Source organism: Sphaerodactylus townsendi, linkage group LG01 (assembly GCF_021028975.2).
Source record: "Sphaerodactylus townsendi isolate TG3544 linkage group LG01, MPM_Stown_v2.3, whole genome shotgun sequence".
NCBI lineage: Eukaryota > Metazoa > Chordata > Lepidosauria > Squamata > Sphaerodactylidae > Sphaerodactylus > Sphaerodactylus townsendi.
Genome location: NC_059425.1, coordinates 117,137,316 through 117,156,295, shown reverse-complemented (window position 1 = coordinate 117,156,295; position 18,980 = coordinate 117,137,316). Strand labels below are relative to the sequence as shown.

The 18,980-nt window shown below is 44.0% G+C and overlaps 1 protein-coding gene across 3 annotated transcripts in view; it reads right to left on the bottom strand.

Moving 5' to 3' along the window:
• Window positions 1–18,276, bottom strand: part of CEP85L (centrosomal protein 85 like) — a 140,092-nt gene extending 121,816 nt beyond the window's left edge. For 2 of the 3 annotated variants that reach the window (XM_048492193.1, XM_048492201.1), the window contains exon 1: window positions 17,898–18,276. In XM_048492193.1, the coding sequence (XP_048348150.1) occupies window positions 17,898–17,964 (67 nt within the window). In that variant the 5' untranslated portion in view covers window positions 17,965–18,276. The remainder of the gene's footprint in view (window positions 1–17,897) is intronic. The other variant, XM_048492208.1, reaches the window with a different exon arrangement.
• Between the last annotated feature and the right edge of the window lie 704 nt (window positions 18,277–18,980).

Genomic DNA, 18,980 nt, shown 5'->3' with positions numbered 1-18,980 from the left:
AAATCCCACTGGGAGCTGCCATAAGTCAGCTGTGACTTGATGGCACGCAAACATATACATGCATACTCACCCTACTGTCTTCTCCAATATCCAGCTAACAAATAACAGGCAGCAAAAAACCACCCACACAGTAGGCTACTACAGTAGTCTATTGTGTGCGTGATTTTTTGCTATCTGTTGTTTGATAGCTTGCTAATTGTCACCACACAGTTTTCTTTGCTTCCTTTCTCCAATATCCAGCTAGGCTGACTCTCTTTCAGCAGTTTAACTGCGCCCACATAAACTACAACAGTCCCCAAATGATGTAAAAATAAAAAAGTAACACTCTTACATATTAACTATCAGTTCATGCAACAGAGGTTCCCAAATGACTGTACATTTAAAAACAATATTTTCCTCCTGCAAAAAGAATGATCCTATCAGAATTCTAAAAGGCGTGGCCCTAAAGAATACTGGAAAAGGCAAACGTCTTCAAAACCACCTGGGAAAAATAAGCGGAACATGGCAATTTTGTTTTAGAGCCTAAAACAATGTTCTTCCGCAACACAAAAATGAGTACCAGTTGGCCTCTCTAACACTTCTATTTAGTTCAGTGAATCAAGAATTCTATCACAAAGGTCTGATGTGCAATGGTACATTGTTCTGGTGAAACGTTTGCATCCCACATATGTAAATATATTCTCTTTATATATAGTTGTCAGGGATGTTGAGCTGCTAACTGATAATATCAGATAGGCTACCATGTGGGATGTGAAGCAGGCACAAACTCTCCAGTGCTTGCACATTTGGTAACATTATTTAAATAATGTATTGAAATATGAATCAGAACATTTTCCAATTCACCTATTCCCAGAAAATTCACATCACTGTCTAATACAGAGATCTGTGTTATTATTTAAGAAACCTAGAATCACAAGCATTGGTGCAACTAGATAACTAGAGACATATAGGTTCATCTTTCAGATGGTAATGAATATTTCAAAGAGAAAGCTCCAGCCTGTTTGGGGGTCCCATGCACTGTGAGCTGGAGCCCTGGCAACACCGTTACTTATTAGCTGGTTCAGTCCAGTTAGAAACAGATTCATCTTCTGGATCCTGACCTGTATTTACAAATTTTACACTGAACTAAAAAGATCTAAAGATTTATTGAATCTTCATGTAAATATTGTACCTTATTTCTCTCCTGCAAAACAGGATTCAAAGCAATTTGCAAAAAAAAAAAAAACCCACAACAATTTGTAAGTCGCAATATAACCACAGAACAGGAGCACCAGGGAGTAGGTAGAAGTTTTCTCTGACAAGCAGCAGCACAGACAGGATCAGGAAGCAACTCCTTTTCAGAGGTGAGCAGAAAAATTTGACCCCTGATGAATGTCTCTCCTGACAAGTAGCAGCAAGACTTAAAAGCCCTTGGAGGGTGGGTTGTTAAGTTATTGGCAATGTTTCTGAAGTTTCAGTTAAGAGTAGCTGTACATTAAAATATTTAAACAAATATTTTATCATTCTGGAGATTATACACGTCAATTCACATCAAACTGTTTTCACAGTCAGGGGACAATTACTACTGATTGCAATTCCCCAAAAAGAAACCAATGTTGCAAAGGACAGTACTGTTCATACTATTCATATTTATACAAAGATCACTTAATTACAGAAAAAAGGTTGCATATTAACCCCATACTTTATATGCTAGTCAAGCTTCAGAAAAACAGAATTACTGTAATGACTAGGAAGCTATCTAAACTTTTCTAAAAGGCTGAAGTTCTCAGCTCTAGATTGTTCTGCCACCAGCAGTTCTGATAAAAGGGGCAACAGGGGCAAGCAAATCCAACAATGTGGGCACTACTCACTACTTCAAAAGGAGCCCTAATCACTAAATGATTGAGCATAGATCTTTCCAACCTAACAAACTCATCCAATGGCTGGCCAGGAGTTCTGAATTAGCTTCCTCAGCTCTCGAATAACACATAAGTACATGAGCCATGACATCAGGAAAAATCCAGTGAATTAAGGTACATTTGTATTTTAACATTAATTCGTTAAAATACAGTGTGGTGTAGTGGTTAAGAGCAGTGGATTCTAATCTGGTGAACCTCATTTGTTTCCCCACTCGTCCACATGGAGCCTGTTCGGTGACCTGGGGCCAGTTGCAGTTTTCTCAGAACTCCCTCAGCCCCACCTAACTCAGAAGGCATCTACTATGGGAAGAGGAAAGGAAGGAGTTGGTAACCCATTGAGAAACTCCCTACAGTTCAGAAAAACACAGCATAAATCCAAAACTCTTGTCTTTTCTTCTTTATTACATGTACTACATATTTATCCTGTTTCTCCTCCAAAGACATCAGGACAACAAGTAATTTATACTAAATAAATAACTGTGACATAGATTAGGCCGAGAGAGAATGACTGACCCAAACGCAGTGGAAGCTTGAATTCCAGGTCATCTTAGTCTTGTACCCTGAATATGTTAACCACAGCATACACTACACTGGCTCTCTTAAGCAACAAACTATGAAGGGTCCTTCTCCTTTGAAATCAGGAGGAAATATTGAGTGATTCCCAGCCCTTGGTACAGGGAGGAAGGAACTGTTTTCTACTACTGGTTGTGGTGGGTTTTCCGGGCTGTGTGGCCGTGGTCTGTTACACACTGTGTCCAGTCACTAGACACGCTGGACGCAGTGTGTAACATATTTCCCTCTGTGATACACCTCTGAAGATGCCAGCCACAGATGCAGGCAAAATGTTAGAAACAAGATTCACCAGACCACGGCCACACAGCCCAGAAAACCCACCAGAACCAGCTGAATCCAGCCTTGAAAGCCTTTTTTCTTACACTTCCTATATCCTCCGGTGGGAGTCACCTTCTCCAGAATACTTCCTGTAGCAGTTCTCCTAATCAACTGTCTATAAACTAGAACAGGGGTAGGGAACCTGCGGCTCGAGAGCCGCATGTGGCTCTTCTGCCCTTGCACTGCGGCTCCACGAGCCGAGCCACTGGCCCCATCCTTGCCCACCCTGCAGGCAGCAGGGCAGGTGCACCAACTGCCCACAGCCGGCTAGGCCGCACCGCGGGCTTCCCCTCTTGCCTGCCCAGTTGGAGCGGGGTGGGTGCTTTCCCGGTGGCCGGCGAGGCCGAGCCGCTGGCCCCATCCTTGCCGCATCCATGCGCTTCTCAGAATAAGTGGAGTAAAAGGTAAAAAAAAACCCAATATATACAGTGTTATCTTTATTTTAAATGTCAAAAATTATTTGCGGCTCCAAGTGTTTTCTTTTCCCATGGAAAACGGGTCCAAATGGCTCTTTGAGTGTTAAAGGTTCCCTACCCCTGAACTAGAACTTACACAAAACAGTAACATACAACCAACCAGACAGGAAGCAGAAGAGATATTAAGGAGAATAAAAAACCTTATAATCATTGCAAGAACAATGTGATGATAACTTTGGGAGGGATCAAGATGTCCTGATTTCAGAGAAGGACCCTTCATGGTGTGTATGCAATGGCTATTCTCCCTCTGATTCAGGAGGACTTCAGGTGTCCCTGAATATAGGGTGGGTCATAATCTATTGTTCAAAAACACAACACAGAACCCTTCTGCTTAAGGCTGTATCTGCAGAACTTTATGTTCTGAGTTTGTAATGTTTTACAAAAGTAGATATGATGGACCATGTGGCGGCACTGCATATCTCAACGAAGGTTGCATTTTTTGCTAACATGGCATGTGTGACAGCACTGCAAAAGATACTGCTGGGATCATTAATCTTCAGAACCTATATCCCTCAATGATACATGCCTTTAAGGCAGAGCTATACCCTTTTCAGGATAAAGATGACATCAGATTTAAGAATGCATCTGCCATTAAGAATGCATCTGCCATTTACTGGACCTTCTAGAATGCTCCACTTGAGTCCTAGTGCCTTGAGGACAGAATTTGGTAGGCACCAGAACCCAAATGAAGCATTCTAGAAAAAAAGAAGGTCCAGGAAATGGTGGATGAATTCTCAAATCTAGTGTCATTGTCATTATAACAGCTGCCCTAAACATGGGTTTCCCTAGGTTTGAAGGAATAGTTGAGATGAGTAGAGCATCAAACTCCCTAAAGGCCCTTGTTCTTTTTATGGAGACTTGAGTGTGTGTTACATCTTTCTTTTGCTGTGAGATGGATTTGGATAGAATGATCAAAAACAAAGTTTTTGTTTGGAACATATGGAATTTCGATGCCACTTTGAGTTTAAATGTGGGGTCAATTCTGAGGATGACTTCATCTTTGTGAAAGATGCAGAATTCAGATTTAACCCATAGTGCCCAATATCTGATATCCTACAAGCTGATGTCACCATCACTAGGAATATGGTTTTCAATCGGAGTGATTTCAAGCAGATTTCCTGCACTGGTTCAGAAGAGGGTCGTGGTCAATGCCATTAGGACCATCTGCAAGCTTCATACTGGAAGCCTATGAATTTGAGCTAGCTTGCATTATATTATCCCCTTGATGAACCTCTGGATGTATGGATGTTTTACAATGTTCTCCCCTTGGTATGTGGAGAGTATTGTGGCTAGGGCTGCCTTTTAATCCTGATGATTGACCACAGTGCACAAAATGGATGGAATGCTGGGCTTTAAAGAGTTCACCTCCTTGCTTTGGTAGGCACTCAGAAGGCATTCTGAGTGGTGGATTGTTGGCGGAACGCTAGTATGGTATCCATGACTTCATTCAACAGTCACACAGTCAAGTTGAGCCACTGTGGGTATGGGTGGAATACTAGTCCCTGTTCTATTGGTAGCCGGAGAGGTGGAGCAACCACCATCTCCTGAAGAGATAAGAACTATGGCTGGTGAGGCCAATATGGGTGCCTCAACTATGATCACTGCCTTCAACATTCTTATTCTCAGCAACTTGGAATTACCAGGGTTGGATGAAAGGGGTAAAAGAGTCCCCGTGGCCAGTGAGTGGAGAGAGCATCCGTGCCTTCTGCCTAGGCATAGAAATATCTGGAGTAGAATCTGTTGGGTAGAGCATTCCTGTGGGACTCGAAGAGATTTAGAATTGGCTGGCTGAAGTAAGTCATCATTCTCCAGAAGGTACTTTTCTTGAGGAACTATTTGGATTCCAAAACTATTTGTCTGCTCAACAAATTGACTGTCTTATTGAGTGAGCCCTTGATGTGTTCTTGCTTGAACAGAAGCTACATTGGTTTTCACCCACCTCAGTATCCTTGACACCTCAGAGTGGAGTTGCGATGATATGAAACCTTCCTAGTTGTTGATGTACATCTTTGTCAAGATGATGTCGATTCATACAAGAAGGGGTTGTAGTCTTTGGAGACTAGCTCCAGAACCCAGGCAACTTTCTGTTCCCACATCCAAAAGTCCTGAAAATACAACAGCCTGGCCCCCACTGAAAGGCTGGCATAGTCATGGCTTGGAAATGGAGAAATTGTCCTTGTTGGCCTTGTAGCCTCTGGGTTTGAAGGTCTTGCTGTTTTGCCTTCAAAGACCTACTGGAGTTGTTCCAGTCAGAACTCCAGTTGTCCCTTGAAAATCTCGGCAAGATGCTGTGTGAACAAAAAGAGAAACCTCCTGAGGTCCTCTTGAGATCCTTTTGCTGTTGCACCAGTGGACTTGGGAATTGCCTTTTTCCTGTCCCGTATTTCCACCAGGACTGTGTCCAGAGAAGCCCCAAAGAGCACGTCACCCTGAAAAGGGTAAGTCAATACAATGCCTTAGATCTTAAATGTGCAGGCCAGGCCCTAAACCACAGGTTCCTTCTGGTCACCACTGAGCAAGCAATAGCCATGGAGGAAAAAAATTAAAGAATCCAGAGTGGAATCTGCCACAAAAGATGAGGCTTTTAGGATTCTGTTGGTAATCTCCTGTTGGTCTCTGGCAGCAGTTGGAGTAGTTTACGAACCCATGCTATCATGGCCCTTGAGACAATTAATGCCATAGCAGAACTTTGATAGCCATAGCTGTGGCTTTGTGAATCTTTTTAAAGGCAAACTCTGATATTCTGTCTAAGGAATTTCTGATGGAGCCTTTCCCATCTTTGGAAACCAAACCACCAGACTGAAGTGCTGTCACTGGAGTGTTCACAAGAGGAAATTGAGGCAGATTGGTGGCAAACTCAGGAAGAAAATATTGCTTCTTAACAAAGGTAGGAAAATGCTTATTTGATGTTGGCTTGGCCCATTCTTTCTTCAGCTGATTTTCAAAGAAAATGAGGAATGGAAATACCTTGTCTGCTGACTCTGACATGGGAAATAATTCCCAGTTGCCTTTTTTTAAATTCTCTGTCTGAAATTTCATTTTTTAAATAAAATTTTATTGATATTTTGGATTGTTACAGATTTATGTTATACATCTTTATGTTTCATCCTCCGTATCCTTTTACCCCCTTTCCCCCCCTCCCCACTTCTTCTTTACTTCTTTAAATGTGCAGCACCAGGTCCATTCTTTCTAATCTTCTTTTCCAGTTTTCTTCTAGTGATTCCGATTTCGTTTAACCAGTCTTTCAATTCAGTCCAGATCCACTTCATATCTTTTTGTTTTTCTTGCCATATTTGGTTTCTTGACATTATGTCAAAATTTCTAATTGTATTTGTTCCCATATATATTCCAACCATTTCTGTATTGTCCAGATTCTTTTGTCCTTCCACCCTAATGCTATTACTGCATGGGCCACTCTGATCATAAGTTTAAATAGCATTCTCTTTCTTTGTTCTATTCCCAGTTGCCTTTTAGCCTTCTTTTAGTGTTGGTATGGGAAGTACTAGGCTCCTCCTTATAAACTGTTTCTTGGAGATCTAGGGAAGCTATAGCTTTAGCTAGGAGAATTTGGTAGTCCTGTTTGAAGAATCTGCGAGACTGTTTGGACATATCAGTGGGGGTAGTCCATTCATCACAAAGAAACTCACCTTCTTTCTCTTTCCCATCGCTATGGGACATTGACTCCTGGTTCCATAAAGGTGGTTCCCTTGAGGAATTAACACCCACCCACACATCTTTCTAGCTACTTTAGTGAGCCATGTAGAAGCGCCCTTAGCCTCCCAGAGTGGGGAAGAAGGACATGATGAAGGAGGGGTATAATGATATAAAGGAGGCCCCACTTTGACAGAAACCCCCATCTTCGCCCTCAAGGTTTGCCTAATAAAAGTCAACTACTTGGCTAAGAAGACTGGATTGCCTGCAATCGGTGAGTTATTCACAAGGAGGTCCATTAAGGGATAGCCTCAGCTGAGGTTCCACTGCAGGCTCTAGAGAGGCTGTAGTAGTTGGTCTGGGCAGCCACTATATTTAAAGACCTCTCCTACCACATGTGAGGTGGAGGGCAAAATGGGGACCCCCTGTTCCTCCAGGCAAGAGAGAGGTGCCGCTTCTTCTTTGCATGTCTTGCATTGGCAGTGGCGTACCTGCAGGAAAGGGTGCCCAAGGTACTGACTAAATGCTCCCCCACAAAAGAATTTCATGCTCCCACACAAATTGTCTCCACAAATTCACGCTGGTTGGCGGGTGAGAGGGGCAAGTGGCAGGTGAGTAAGCTGAAAGGCAGGCAGGCAAGCATGCAAGCAGGGCAGGCAAGTGGCAGAGGCAAGCCAGGCGGGCAAACAAGTGGAGTGGGCAGTGAGCAAGGCAGGGCAGGCAGCAAGCAGGTGACCAAATACACCCCCCAAGTGACCCAGGCGAGTGGTGCCTGGGTCTCAAGCCCTCTCATGACTCCCCTAGGTATGCCATTGGGCGTGGTGCACACTGCCTACTGTGCTGCTGACAAGTGTTACCTAAGGCCTGGTCAGACAGTCCAGTGTCAAGGTGAGCAGCAAGCAAAGGTAAGTCAGATGGTCCAGAGTCAAGGCACAGGCAGAAGGCCAGGCAGACAGGCTAACAGTTGGATTTCAGAGGAAGACTAGATACATGGATCTTACCAGGAAGTATACTTGTTGCACCCAAGCAGAGTCAAACCCCAGGCTTAAGTAGGATGCCCCTGTTATGGCTCCCACAGAGACTTAGTCCTCTTCAGATGCTGATGAGTCTAGCTCACAGAGTTTTCTTCTATACTGAGAAGCAATATGGAAGCTTCTCCTTTTAGACTGAAGCTGCAGCCTGTCTTTGTCTCCTTCATGCAGATAGCTTCATCTGAGGCTCCTGATGGCTCTCTCAGCTGTATGGCATCAGGCTTTGCCTTGGCTGGCAGGGAACAGCTTGGAGCTGGCTCTGTTACCTGCATTTTCTTCCTGAGCAGTCAGTTCTTGATCTATGGTACCTTCAGACTCTACATCAGAGTCCTCATTGCCCAGGGACTGGCTCATGACACCTGCTAATTGACCAACATATTGGTTCCTGGGCAGTTAGAAGCTTGCTGTAAGGTCTCCAGAGCAGCGGACATAAGAGGAACCTCCTTTTGGATTCTGAGAGAAAGCCTTCCCTGTTGTCGTTTCCTGCCATTTTGCATTGCTTGAACGCGTGTGGAAATCTGATCCCTACCTATAGTCTAAACAAGCCCTGATATCTGAATAAGAGAGGCAGAGATAGATAGCAAATACTTAAGATTGAAGAGAAAGAGGTAGAAAGAAAAGATTATGAGGTTTTCTGTAGAAAAGGAAAGTCACAGAAGCAGAGTCAAATTCTAACCTATTATCCCTGTGCGAGGCAGAAAAAGAACTGGAGAAGGCGACTTCCACCAGAGAATACAGGAAGTAGAAGAAAAAAGTTTCTGCCTCTCTATACCAAGGGGTGTGTATCACACACTCAAGATGACCTCCTCAATCAGAGGAGAACTGTGAAGTCTTCACTCCTACAGAAAGTGAAACATGAAGGCAATTTCACAAACAACATGTATGTACTAACATCGCACTCCTATACACGACAGGAAGACAGGCTTGCTTACTGCTTACAAAACAACTAACTACATTGGGCATAGAAAACATAAGTTACAATTTCTTAACTGATAGAAGAAATTCTGAAAACTACACAAACTAAACTATAACCATTTTGCAAGAAATGCCGTCAATGCTAATAAAGCCTCCTGTACCGCTAGCTACACTTATGAAAAGGACACCACTGGAATCAACAAGCAGCTTGTAAGGTTGCCTGTTCGACCTTTAGACCTCAGGTTACAAACCAAAGATAGTATCCTAAAGTTATGTGGAAGGCAGAACAGTTGATACAGAAGACATGTGTAGAAGCAGCCTTCCTCCTATAATAGCCTATCAGCAACAAATGGGGTTTTCTTTAACAATGGCTTCCAGACAACTGCTCCCACACATATGGAACCATTTCAGGGCATTTCAGATTCCCAAAGAACTGAAGAGATTTTTCATCTACCAGACCATCGCTTCTATAAATAAAAGCAATATACAAAGGTTTGTGTGCTGTTTTCAATAAATTAATAATTTAACTATTTCATGAAATCTCTACCCTGCTAGGTTCTATGTTCACAGAGAACCAAGAGTAGCTTCCATTGCCAAATGAGTATAAAGGCAACATGCAACTGAGAAGACTGCAGTCTTTGTTCATAGTGAATACATGTTCCATTCATTATTGTCTCATAAAAACATAAAAACACTGATTTTATTTCACACTAAAATTTAAAAGAATTGTAATTCCTTTTAAAATGTGTATTTTTTTAAAAAAAATAGAACAGAACATTAAATAGCAAAGCATTAATTTTAAGAAATTAATGACGTTACCAGTATATCTCATCACTTGGTGCCTCATGAATAGTCCCAACTATATGAATATAACGATTGCACATTAGCCCTAGAAGGTGTGAGTACAGTCAGCTGTGCTTTCCTCGTTCCCTCCTTTGGGATAAAAGGTCTCATAAGCATCCAGTCAGTTTAAGTTGTATTTTCTCCCTTGTATGATCATTATGCAATTGTGTACCCATACATACTTGTTACAGCATTATATGAGAACACAATCCTCAAATGAAAGCAAAAAGGTCAGAGATACAAAGCAATCCCTCCACCCAACAGAGACGGCACAGACACCAGGTAAGAAGTCAGAACATAAAATCAAAACAGTCAAACAAATATAAAATATGAAGTTGATGATAACAAGACAGATACAGCTTAGTGAGAAGCCCACAAAGTTATATAGTGCACAACCACTATCTTAGTACCAATCGGATTTCAAAAGACTGCATTAGGCAATCTAATTCTAAGGGATCCACATATGCCAGTGCCACTGCACAAAAGTGATATTAACTCACCATTAATCGTTCTTGTAAGGGCACATTGGCATTCTTACAGGCCAACACCACCAGTGCATTCTCTGGATTGTACCTGCACTACCTGCAGCACTCTGGTGTTTCAGCTCAGAAAAGCTCAAAATGTCTCATTCTTTCCCCAACCCATCCCCCCCCCAAAAAAAAACCAAAACAAAAACAAAAGAAAGGTATAAATTATCCTAGCCAGTTATCTATAGTGTACAAATTCTGCAGCTATTTTATATTCTCACACAACCAACCAATCCAGGCCAAAAAACCTGTGATAAGATTATGACCTCACTACACCTGTTGCATTTTAAATTATGACACTGCCACGTGGCTAAGCTGTAGCAACAAGAAGTCTTGAAAAGAGGTTACAGGTGATGACAACTATTACCAAGCCCACAGACCCAGGTAACTGTTCCTAGATTATGGTGACGACGACGACGGTTGCCTAATGATCTGTTTATGGCTCAAGGATGTAAACACATAAATTATTAATTACTCAAATTCCTTCTTCTTCAGATGAGTTACATTTACAAACATAAACCATATTTTACATAGAATAAGCTTGCTAGATATCCTTTTCTTACATGCTAAGTAATGCATAGGAGAACTGTAAGAATACAGAGTCTTGCAGTGTATTGTCACTGGGCCTCTTCCACAGACATTACACGGGTACTCCATGCATTATAACTTTATGCATAAGCATAAGCATAAGCATTTTATTGTCATTGTGCATGCACAACGAAATTTACAGAAGCATTCCTCGATGCACACAATTTCAGACTCATACATCATCCTCACTTTCTCCTTCCTCCACCCATCCCTACACAGCCCCAAATACATCAATATGAAGCAGCGGAGTTTAGCATAGCCACAGCTCTAGAGTAGAAGCTGTCTCTAAGCCTCTTTGTCCTAGTTCTGAGGGCCCTGTATCGTCTGCCAGATGGTAACAGTTTAAAAGAGAGTGTGCTGGATGAGGAGCCCGGGTCCCCTCAGAATATTTTGGGCTTTATTTAGGCCCAAACTTCGGGAATTATAGATTTCTTCCAAGGAGGGAAGAGGGCAGCCGATAATCCTTTGTGCAGTAGTGATCACCCTTTTGGAGGCGCCTGTCCTATTCGCCACTTGTGCAACTGGAGAACCATACACACAGATGCAGTAGGATTTAGGACCACTCTCTATAGCACAGCGGTAAAAGGACACCAGAAGTTTTCCATCTAGTTGTTGCTTCCCTTAAAAGTCTCAGAAAGTACAGTCTTTGCTGGGCTTTCTTAACCACCGCGGCAGTCTGTACGCCCCAGGTCAAGTCCTCTTTAATCATAACGCCCAGAAATTTAAAACTAGCCACCCGCTCCGCTTGATCTCCATTTATAGTCAAGGGCTGAATTTCTGAGCTATTCCTTCTATAGTCCACTATGAGCTCCTTTGTCTTGTTAGTGTTAAGAACCAGGTTATTTTCCCTGCACCATGAGAGCAGTCGGTCCACTTCATTCCGATAGGCAGACTCATCCCCTCCAGAGATGAGCCCCACCACCGTTGTGTCATCAGCAAATTTGATAATGGTGTTACTATGATAGACAGGAGTACAGTCCTCAAACTGTCAAGGTTTCCCTTGTACGTTCACATATGCAATGACTTTCTTCTTGTTAAATGGGAGAAATTTCACTGATCAGTCCACTTCACATATGCACTTCTATGTGGAGTACCACCACCCTCTCCGTGTGATGGAAGACTGCTCTTGTATCACATGTACTGAGGCAGTGGGAAGTTAAATATACAAACTGGTGTTAAGGAGCCTCTTTCTCATGAGTAGATGATAAATTCAAAGCTCCTGAGGAACGTTCATTCTGATCAAAGGTTCATTAGGATTAAAGAGAGTCTAGATTCTAGCTTTAAAAAAAACTCTTAATCTCCAAAAGCAGTGAAGTTTAAAAAAAAAAGCAAAAAAGTTAAACAGTTAAAGACAAGTAATAAAAAGTTAACCTCACTATTTTTCTACATTTATGCATTTTTAAGCACTGTTAAGAGCCAGCACAGCACGGCAGTTTGGAGTGCTGAACTAGGGATCGGGAGGGGATGGAATCCAGGTTCAAATCCCACTCTGCCATGAAGCTTGTTGGATTGTGTTGGACCAGTCACACACACTCAGCCTAACCTACATCATAGAGTAATTGCAAAGAAAAAGTGGAAGGTCACAGAATCAGGTAAACCACTTTGAGTCTCCACTGAGGAGAAGGATGAGGTATAAATTAAATAAATAAAGTACCTGTAAACTATGGGGTACAGTGGTTAAAAGTGAGTCCGTCTCTCCCAATCTAACATACTTCTCAAGTTTGACATTGTGAGGATAAAACTGAGGCAGGAAGAATTAAGTTGAAAATCCCTTTTGTGTCCCCATGGGGGTTGGGGGAGATCAGCAGGGTATAAACATTTAGATAAATAAATACTATGCCTTGCCCCAAAGACAAGAGGTTTTTATAAACTACAGCACAATGAATGTCATTGTTAATTGATCATAAACTGGAATCTTCCAGGTTTGTGTCTCAATTTTTACATTCTTTGTTCAGTGTCATGCAAGTATAAGAATAACTAAAAATATTAAAATTGTACAATGTACTTAACATACAATGACAGACCAGTCCATAAGAACTATACCAGTGATGGCAAACCTTTTCGTGACCGAGTGCCCAAATTGCAACCCAAAACCCACTTATTTATCACAAAGTGCCAACGCGGCAATTTAACCTGAATAACCCCCTCGAGCAGGGGCCAGCCTGCTATAGCCTCCAGCAAGTCCCACATGCGCTGCTCTGCGCCTCTCTAGCATCTCTGCCGCCTCTCCCACCCCCCACCCCCCCGGGCAGCAGCCACCTGGAGCACAGACACCAGGCCCGCCAGCCTCCCTGTTCGCTGAGGTGCATGCACATCAAGTCCAGCGGCCCAGGCCAGCCTAGATGTGTGTGTGGGGATGATTTCCCCCCCCCCCATGACAAACTCTGTGCATGCATGCCCACAGAGAGGGCTCTGAGTGCCACCTCCGGCACCCGTGCCATAGGTTCACCACCACTGAACTATACTAATAAATCATACCATTTTCTGTAGACACTGTCAAATCATATGGTCTCTCTTTTTCTATTTTTAGTAGAAGCCAGCTATCTTAACAGAAATTATATAAAAGTTGTTACAGTTAATGAATGACATGCCATGCGGTTCGACTTGATGGCCCTTAGAGTCTCTTCCAACTTTATGATTCTATGTAATTTAATTTGCAGCCCCATCTCTCATAAAATAACATTTGGACTTCTCAGCTTGTATCAGTATAAAGCAAAAAATTAAGGAACAGAATACTCATATGATGCACAACTGTCCATCATTCATCGAAGGATCCTGGAGTTCAGTTCTTTCATATTATTATCCTCACAGCAACTACTTCAGAAGGAGGAGGGTCAGAAACAGGGACTGACCCCAGATCATCAGGTAAACTTCACAGCAGAGTGGAGATTTGAACCTGGATTATCCCAGCCTCAGTCCTGGCCAAATACTCTAACCACTGCACTGTACTATATGGCTCTTCATGCAATTTCTAGACCAAAGCCCAGTTTTTACATCACCCATCCAGAGATTCCACACGAAAGAATCATACCAAATGTTCATCTTTGTGGCACCACTTCAAAGATTTTTTAAAATTAAAATTAAAAAGAGTGGCAACTTCACATAACCCCTCACACTCATAAGCTGAGTTTTCATTAACTTTTTTAAAGGAGGTACATAAACACTGCCATATGTCAGTAATAATTATTTATCCACTGCACTAAAAACCAATTACATGGCATGACCCGTGGGTGTTTGCTTCACCTAAGTGACAATTCACAGGACTGAGTCTCACTGTTTCATTGAGTGTGGTTCTGCAAGTCAACCCCTAACAATGGAGTATCAATGATAAGAAAGGCAGAACCTAAAAATGTCCGGGTCTCTAAGTGGCCATTTATCAATTAATCACAGTTCAGTACGGAAAGACAAAATCTATATAAATGTTTAAGAATCAATATAGGTGACAATACTGAACAAAATACAAAAGAATATGGGGTTACTAACCATTCCCCATGGACATAAAATAAACTTTGGAACATACAAGTGCGCTTTCAAAGCTAAACTGATCCCACTGGTTCAGAGAATAGTTACATGCTGGATGGTTCAACCAATCAAAATATAACACCAATCAATCAATAGCAGTACATTCAGCAATTGTCTCCGTATTCTAACATCTCATGATATAGATTTTAAGCAAGCATACAGTGAAAAGATCAAAGAACAGAAAGATTTTCAGTCTTGACAACAGAGAAAACATTCTGCTCATCAGCAGCTCACTTTTATCCTCTAACAACATTCTTTTTAATCGACTGGTTTTATCCTTCATTCCAGTATTATCTAAGCAAACTGGGTAAACATTTTGATGTAACAGCAGAACATGCTGGGAGGCACTGTCAATTCTGTATAACATCTGTGAATTTCACACAAGCCCCTCCACTCCTTTTTTCTTCAGTGAAACGAACCATCAGTAGAATGAACTTAACTAATGATTGCCCTGAAAGACCTGAAGTAAAAAGACTTCTGATCACCTGGTTTTCTGCTAGATATGGTATTGCACAGTTGAGAATAAATGTTGCACATAACTTTGCTAGAGCTTTGTTTCCCACACCCTCCCTCACAAATATTGTATGAAGGATGAAAGCACTGTTTCTAATTACTCAGAAGCATAGCAGTATATTGGCTAATACCTATCCTTACAGCAGGGCAATCCTAGCTAATGGGCATTAGGAGCTGCTTCCCTGGGCCTGCACATGGGGCCCCAACTCACTATAACCCAGCCTCCCTCAAGGGGGAGGGGGGGGGGAGAAGGCTCCTGTCACTGCTTGTACTGCCCTATCTGGGCTCTTGTCTTGCAGCTGTGGCTCACACCTACCCCACACAGGGCAAGGGCCACTGGCAGCTTGATCCCTGGTGGAGGCAGCAATTCCAAGGGCCCAGACTTACAGTTCAGGTAGCCAACTGCCTGGAGAAAAAGAAATGTCTTGCTCATTCAATAGTTTTAACAGGATACTATTTATCTGCAGTACACGAAAAGTCTCTGTTAAAGCAACAAACATTTCCTCCAGGCCTGTTGACAAGACTTTGCCATCCTTACACTCTTCACTGACAACAATGGACTGGGAAGGATATAATTCTTAGGACAGCACTATATCAGCAGAACTCCTTCCTGGAAATAAGCCCTATATAGACCCGAGTAAGATTCAGTAGGCATGCTTAGAATTGCTCAGTAAGCTATTTGAATACTCATATGCTATTTAGTTGATCCCACTGCTGCATCTCAGGGCCTTTCCCCACTTACCTTTTGTAAGGAATTCCATAGAAGCAGAAATAAAAGGCTCTTTGGTGAAAAAGACCGTTTATTCAGACATCTTAGAAAGCTCAAGTACACGCAGTGGCAGGAATGACACTTCCCGCCAGAAGCACAGGTTATAACTCTATTCACCCCATCCCCCTTCCTGCTTCCCATGGGAACGGAGTCCTCATCTCCCGCGCAAAGATAAAGTCTCCGCCGATGAAGCTGGCCCATCGCCCGGGCTGTGGAATACACTCAAGGTTACTGTACCATCAACACCATTGAAACCTTTACACCTTTAGCCCTGTGCTACTTGAGGAGAGTAGGGCGGGGTTCCCCGGCACTCCCCATGAGAGGGGCGGCGACAGCGCAGCTGCCCCGACGCTGCTGCTGTCGCGCCCCCTCAGCGCGAGGCATCCCTGGCGCTCTTGCAAAGGGCGCCTTTTGATGACCCAGCGCAGAGCAGGAGGTCTGTCAGACGCAGCACTCGCCAGGGGATGCCTGCACGTCCATGCTGGGAATTCTTGTGGCACTTAGCCAATGGCGGCCGAGGGAAAAGTGGGGAAAGGCCCTCAGTTACTGCCATCTTACTTTTGGTTTTTATACAACTGAACTATTGTAGTGTTTCCAGTTTTCTTGTGTTCAGTTTTCGCCTTCATTAAAAAAAACGCACCAAAAACATAAGGATAAAGTAGCCAATCTCTTAAAAATGTAAACCTACTCAGCAAATTTTGTGCACTGTGCATGGAAAGTAATAGGTAATCATAAAAAAGTCTGCCATTAGACAGTTTCACATTACAGCAAATCAGCAGTTCTATGGAGAGGTACAACACTTGTACCCGAAAGAAACACTGGTACAAAAAAAACCAGCTGCCACTGACTTCCTTTAAATATATCAACTGACACCAAATTATTTGGATTAATTAGGCATAAATTCTGTAAGCTGTTTCTGGTACTTGTGTCAGCCACTCAAGCTAACACAAACAATTTAAAAAAACAGTAAAGTTTTACCCCAGGAATTATGGGGCAAGTAAATGAAAAGCCAATGTATTTAAACAACTTTCTTTGATCATTAGTTATCAAGGTACCAAATGAAGACAGGACAGTGACATCCACATGGCCCACAAATAGTTAACTCTCCAAGAACATCTGCGGGGTTTTAGGCTTCTACTTAAGACCCCATTTCTGGGATGCTTGCAGGCTCAATGAATTCAAGGTGTAAGCAAAGGAGATGATGAGCATCCCAAAGTGCTGTGCAGCCAAGTACAGCTTGTACTCAGGCACTGAAAGAAATAAAGTCAAGAGCTTTGTGGCAGCTGGGTCTTGACCCTGAGCACAAGAATACCCAGCATATTCCTGTCTCGGGGAGGTTTAATTACAGAGATAACCGCATTATTTAATTAATCAAAAGAGAGCACAGGGGACCCAAGTAACCGATCTTTTTTTTTTTTTACTTCACCAACAACCTGGCCACAACGGGAATTCGTCGATTGTTTAATGCCACGGAGCTTGGAAAACGCCTCTTCTGAAATCACGTCCTACACCAGATTTATCCCTACTTCCCGGAAGCCGACTGCACGCCTTCTCGGCAGGGAAAGGAACTCCATGATGAGGGGGTTTAAATTATTCAAGAGCTTTGCGCAAATACAGGCACGACCTAAACCTTCTCCCTTCCGACTCGCCAGGCGAACTTTAAAAGAGACAAAACAAACTAGGCGGGCGGCATTTGTGTTTTATACGGAAAGAGCCTTTTAAAAAAAATTAAACCGGATTTATGACGGATCCCAGATTGAAAAGCGCTTAGAGAGCAGCCCTAAATATAGCCGTCAGCTAATTGCGTGGCCTTCACTTAAAGCTTCAGTGGCTTTCTGGAGCGAAGTCGCCCTCCCTTGCCATCCGAGCTGCCCGGCTGCAAGCTGCCCCCGCGGCCGTGCGGATTTGCTGCCGTGACCTTCTTCCTCCAGCTCCTGCCCAGCAAACTCTCGCTTCCACCCTCCCGCCTGCCTGCAAATCTCCAAACCAGATGGCGACGCGCGTTAAGGACCATGGAGCCTGTCCTAAGAGAGGGGAGCCCTTCACAGAGGATTTTTTCCCCCTCTAAACCGAAGTGTCAAAGTTGAGTCAGAAGATTTAGGCAGGAAACTGACGGGAGGGGCAGGCTGGAGAGTAGTCGTCCCAAGCGCACCCCAGAGGGCTGCATTCAGACGCCGGCCCAGCCAAGCGCGCAGAAGGGCAGCGAGCTCGCCCAAGGGGATGCTCCTCTCGCACACACAAACACATCCACACAGAGGCTGGCTGGTCCTCACTTCGCCTTTTCTTACCCGTTGGGTAGTCTCTGCCTTGCCCGAGCTCGGAGAGGAGCTTCCCCCACATGGTGGTGGTGCCGCCGCCGCGCGCAAATTGAGGGCGCCGAGGCGGAGCGACCCCTCCCGAGGAGTTGAGCACACGCGCGCCGCAGACGCCGAGGGACGGGGCCTGGCCAGGAGGGGACTGGCGAGAGAGGGAGGGAGGCCGCTCACTTCTGCGCCTTTGCCCCTCCCGCCGGAGCCGCCTTTGCCGCTCTGCAGCCCGCCTTTAGCCCGAAGGCAGCAGAGGCCATGGCGTGGCCGGCCCGCTTCTCGCCCCAGAAGGACAAAACGCGCTTTATTCCGTTGCTGCGGCTTCCCACTCAGCGCAGCTTCCTTCCTTCTGCTACTTCACGCCGGGCGGGGACGGAGGCGGAGACTGGAAGCCAAGATGCTACCACTTCTCCTGAAGGGGGGGGGTGGGGGGGAGAGAGAGTTGCTCGCGAAACTGGGCTACAGGAGGCAAAGGGACGATGTGGCCACTGGCCAACTAACCCGACTGAGCCCACGAGGGTCACTGGAAAAACGAGGGCGGGAAAGGAGGGGCTTCGTGGAAGACCCCCTGCAGGCAGGCCAAGTACATATGGCACAACACAGCCAAAAGTGCCTCTGACCACATGGAAAGGAAACACAGATACACTCCTGCACTAGGCTTGGCTGAAAAAACAAGACAGCACAAACAGACCTTTTGAGGGAGAATCTTGTTAAACTTCCCGGCTCCCCTGCCTTCCTCCAGGGAATGCAGGTTAATGTATGTGGTTCCCCTTCCTGTCCTCATTTTAGCCTCACAAAGACACAATGAGGTAGCCTTGGCTGAGAAAAAGATATAACTGGCCAAAGGTCCATGGCTTCATGCCTAAGCAGCTATGTAAACTCAGATCCCAGTTAGATTTGCTTTCACATCCATTGCTATCATATCCTGCATGTGAGCTCCCAAAGGCACCTGGTGGGCCACTGCGAATAGCAGAGTGCTGGACTAGATGGACTCTGGTCTGATCCAGCAGGCTTGTTCTTATGTTCTTATGTTTATTGCCCAGAAGGAGA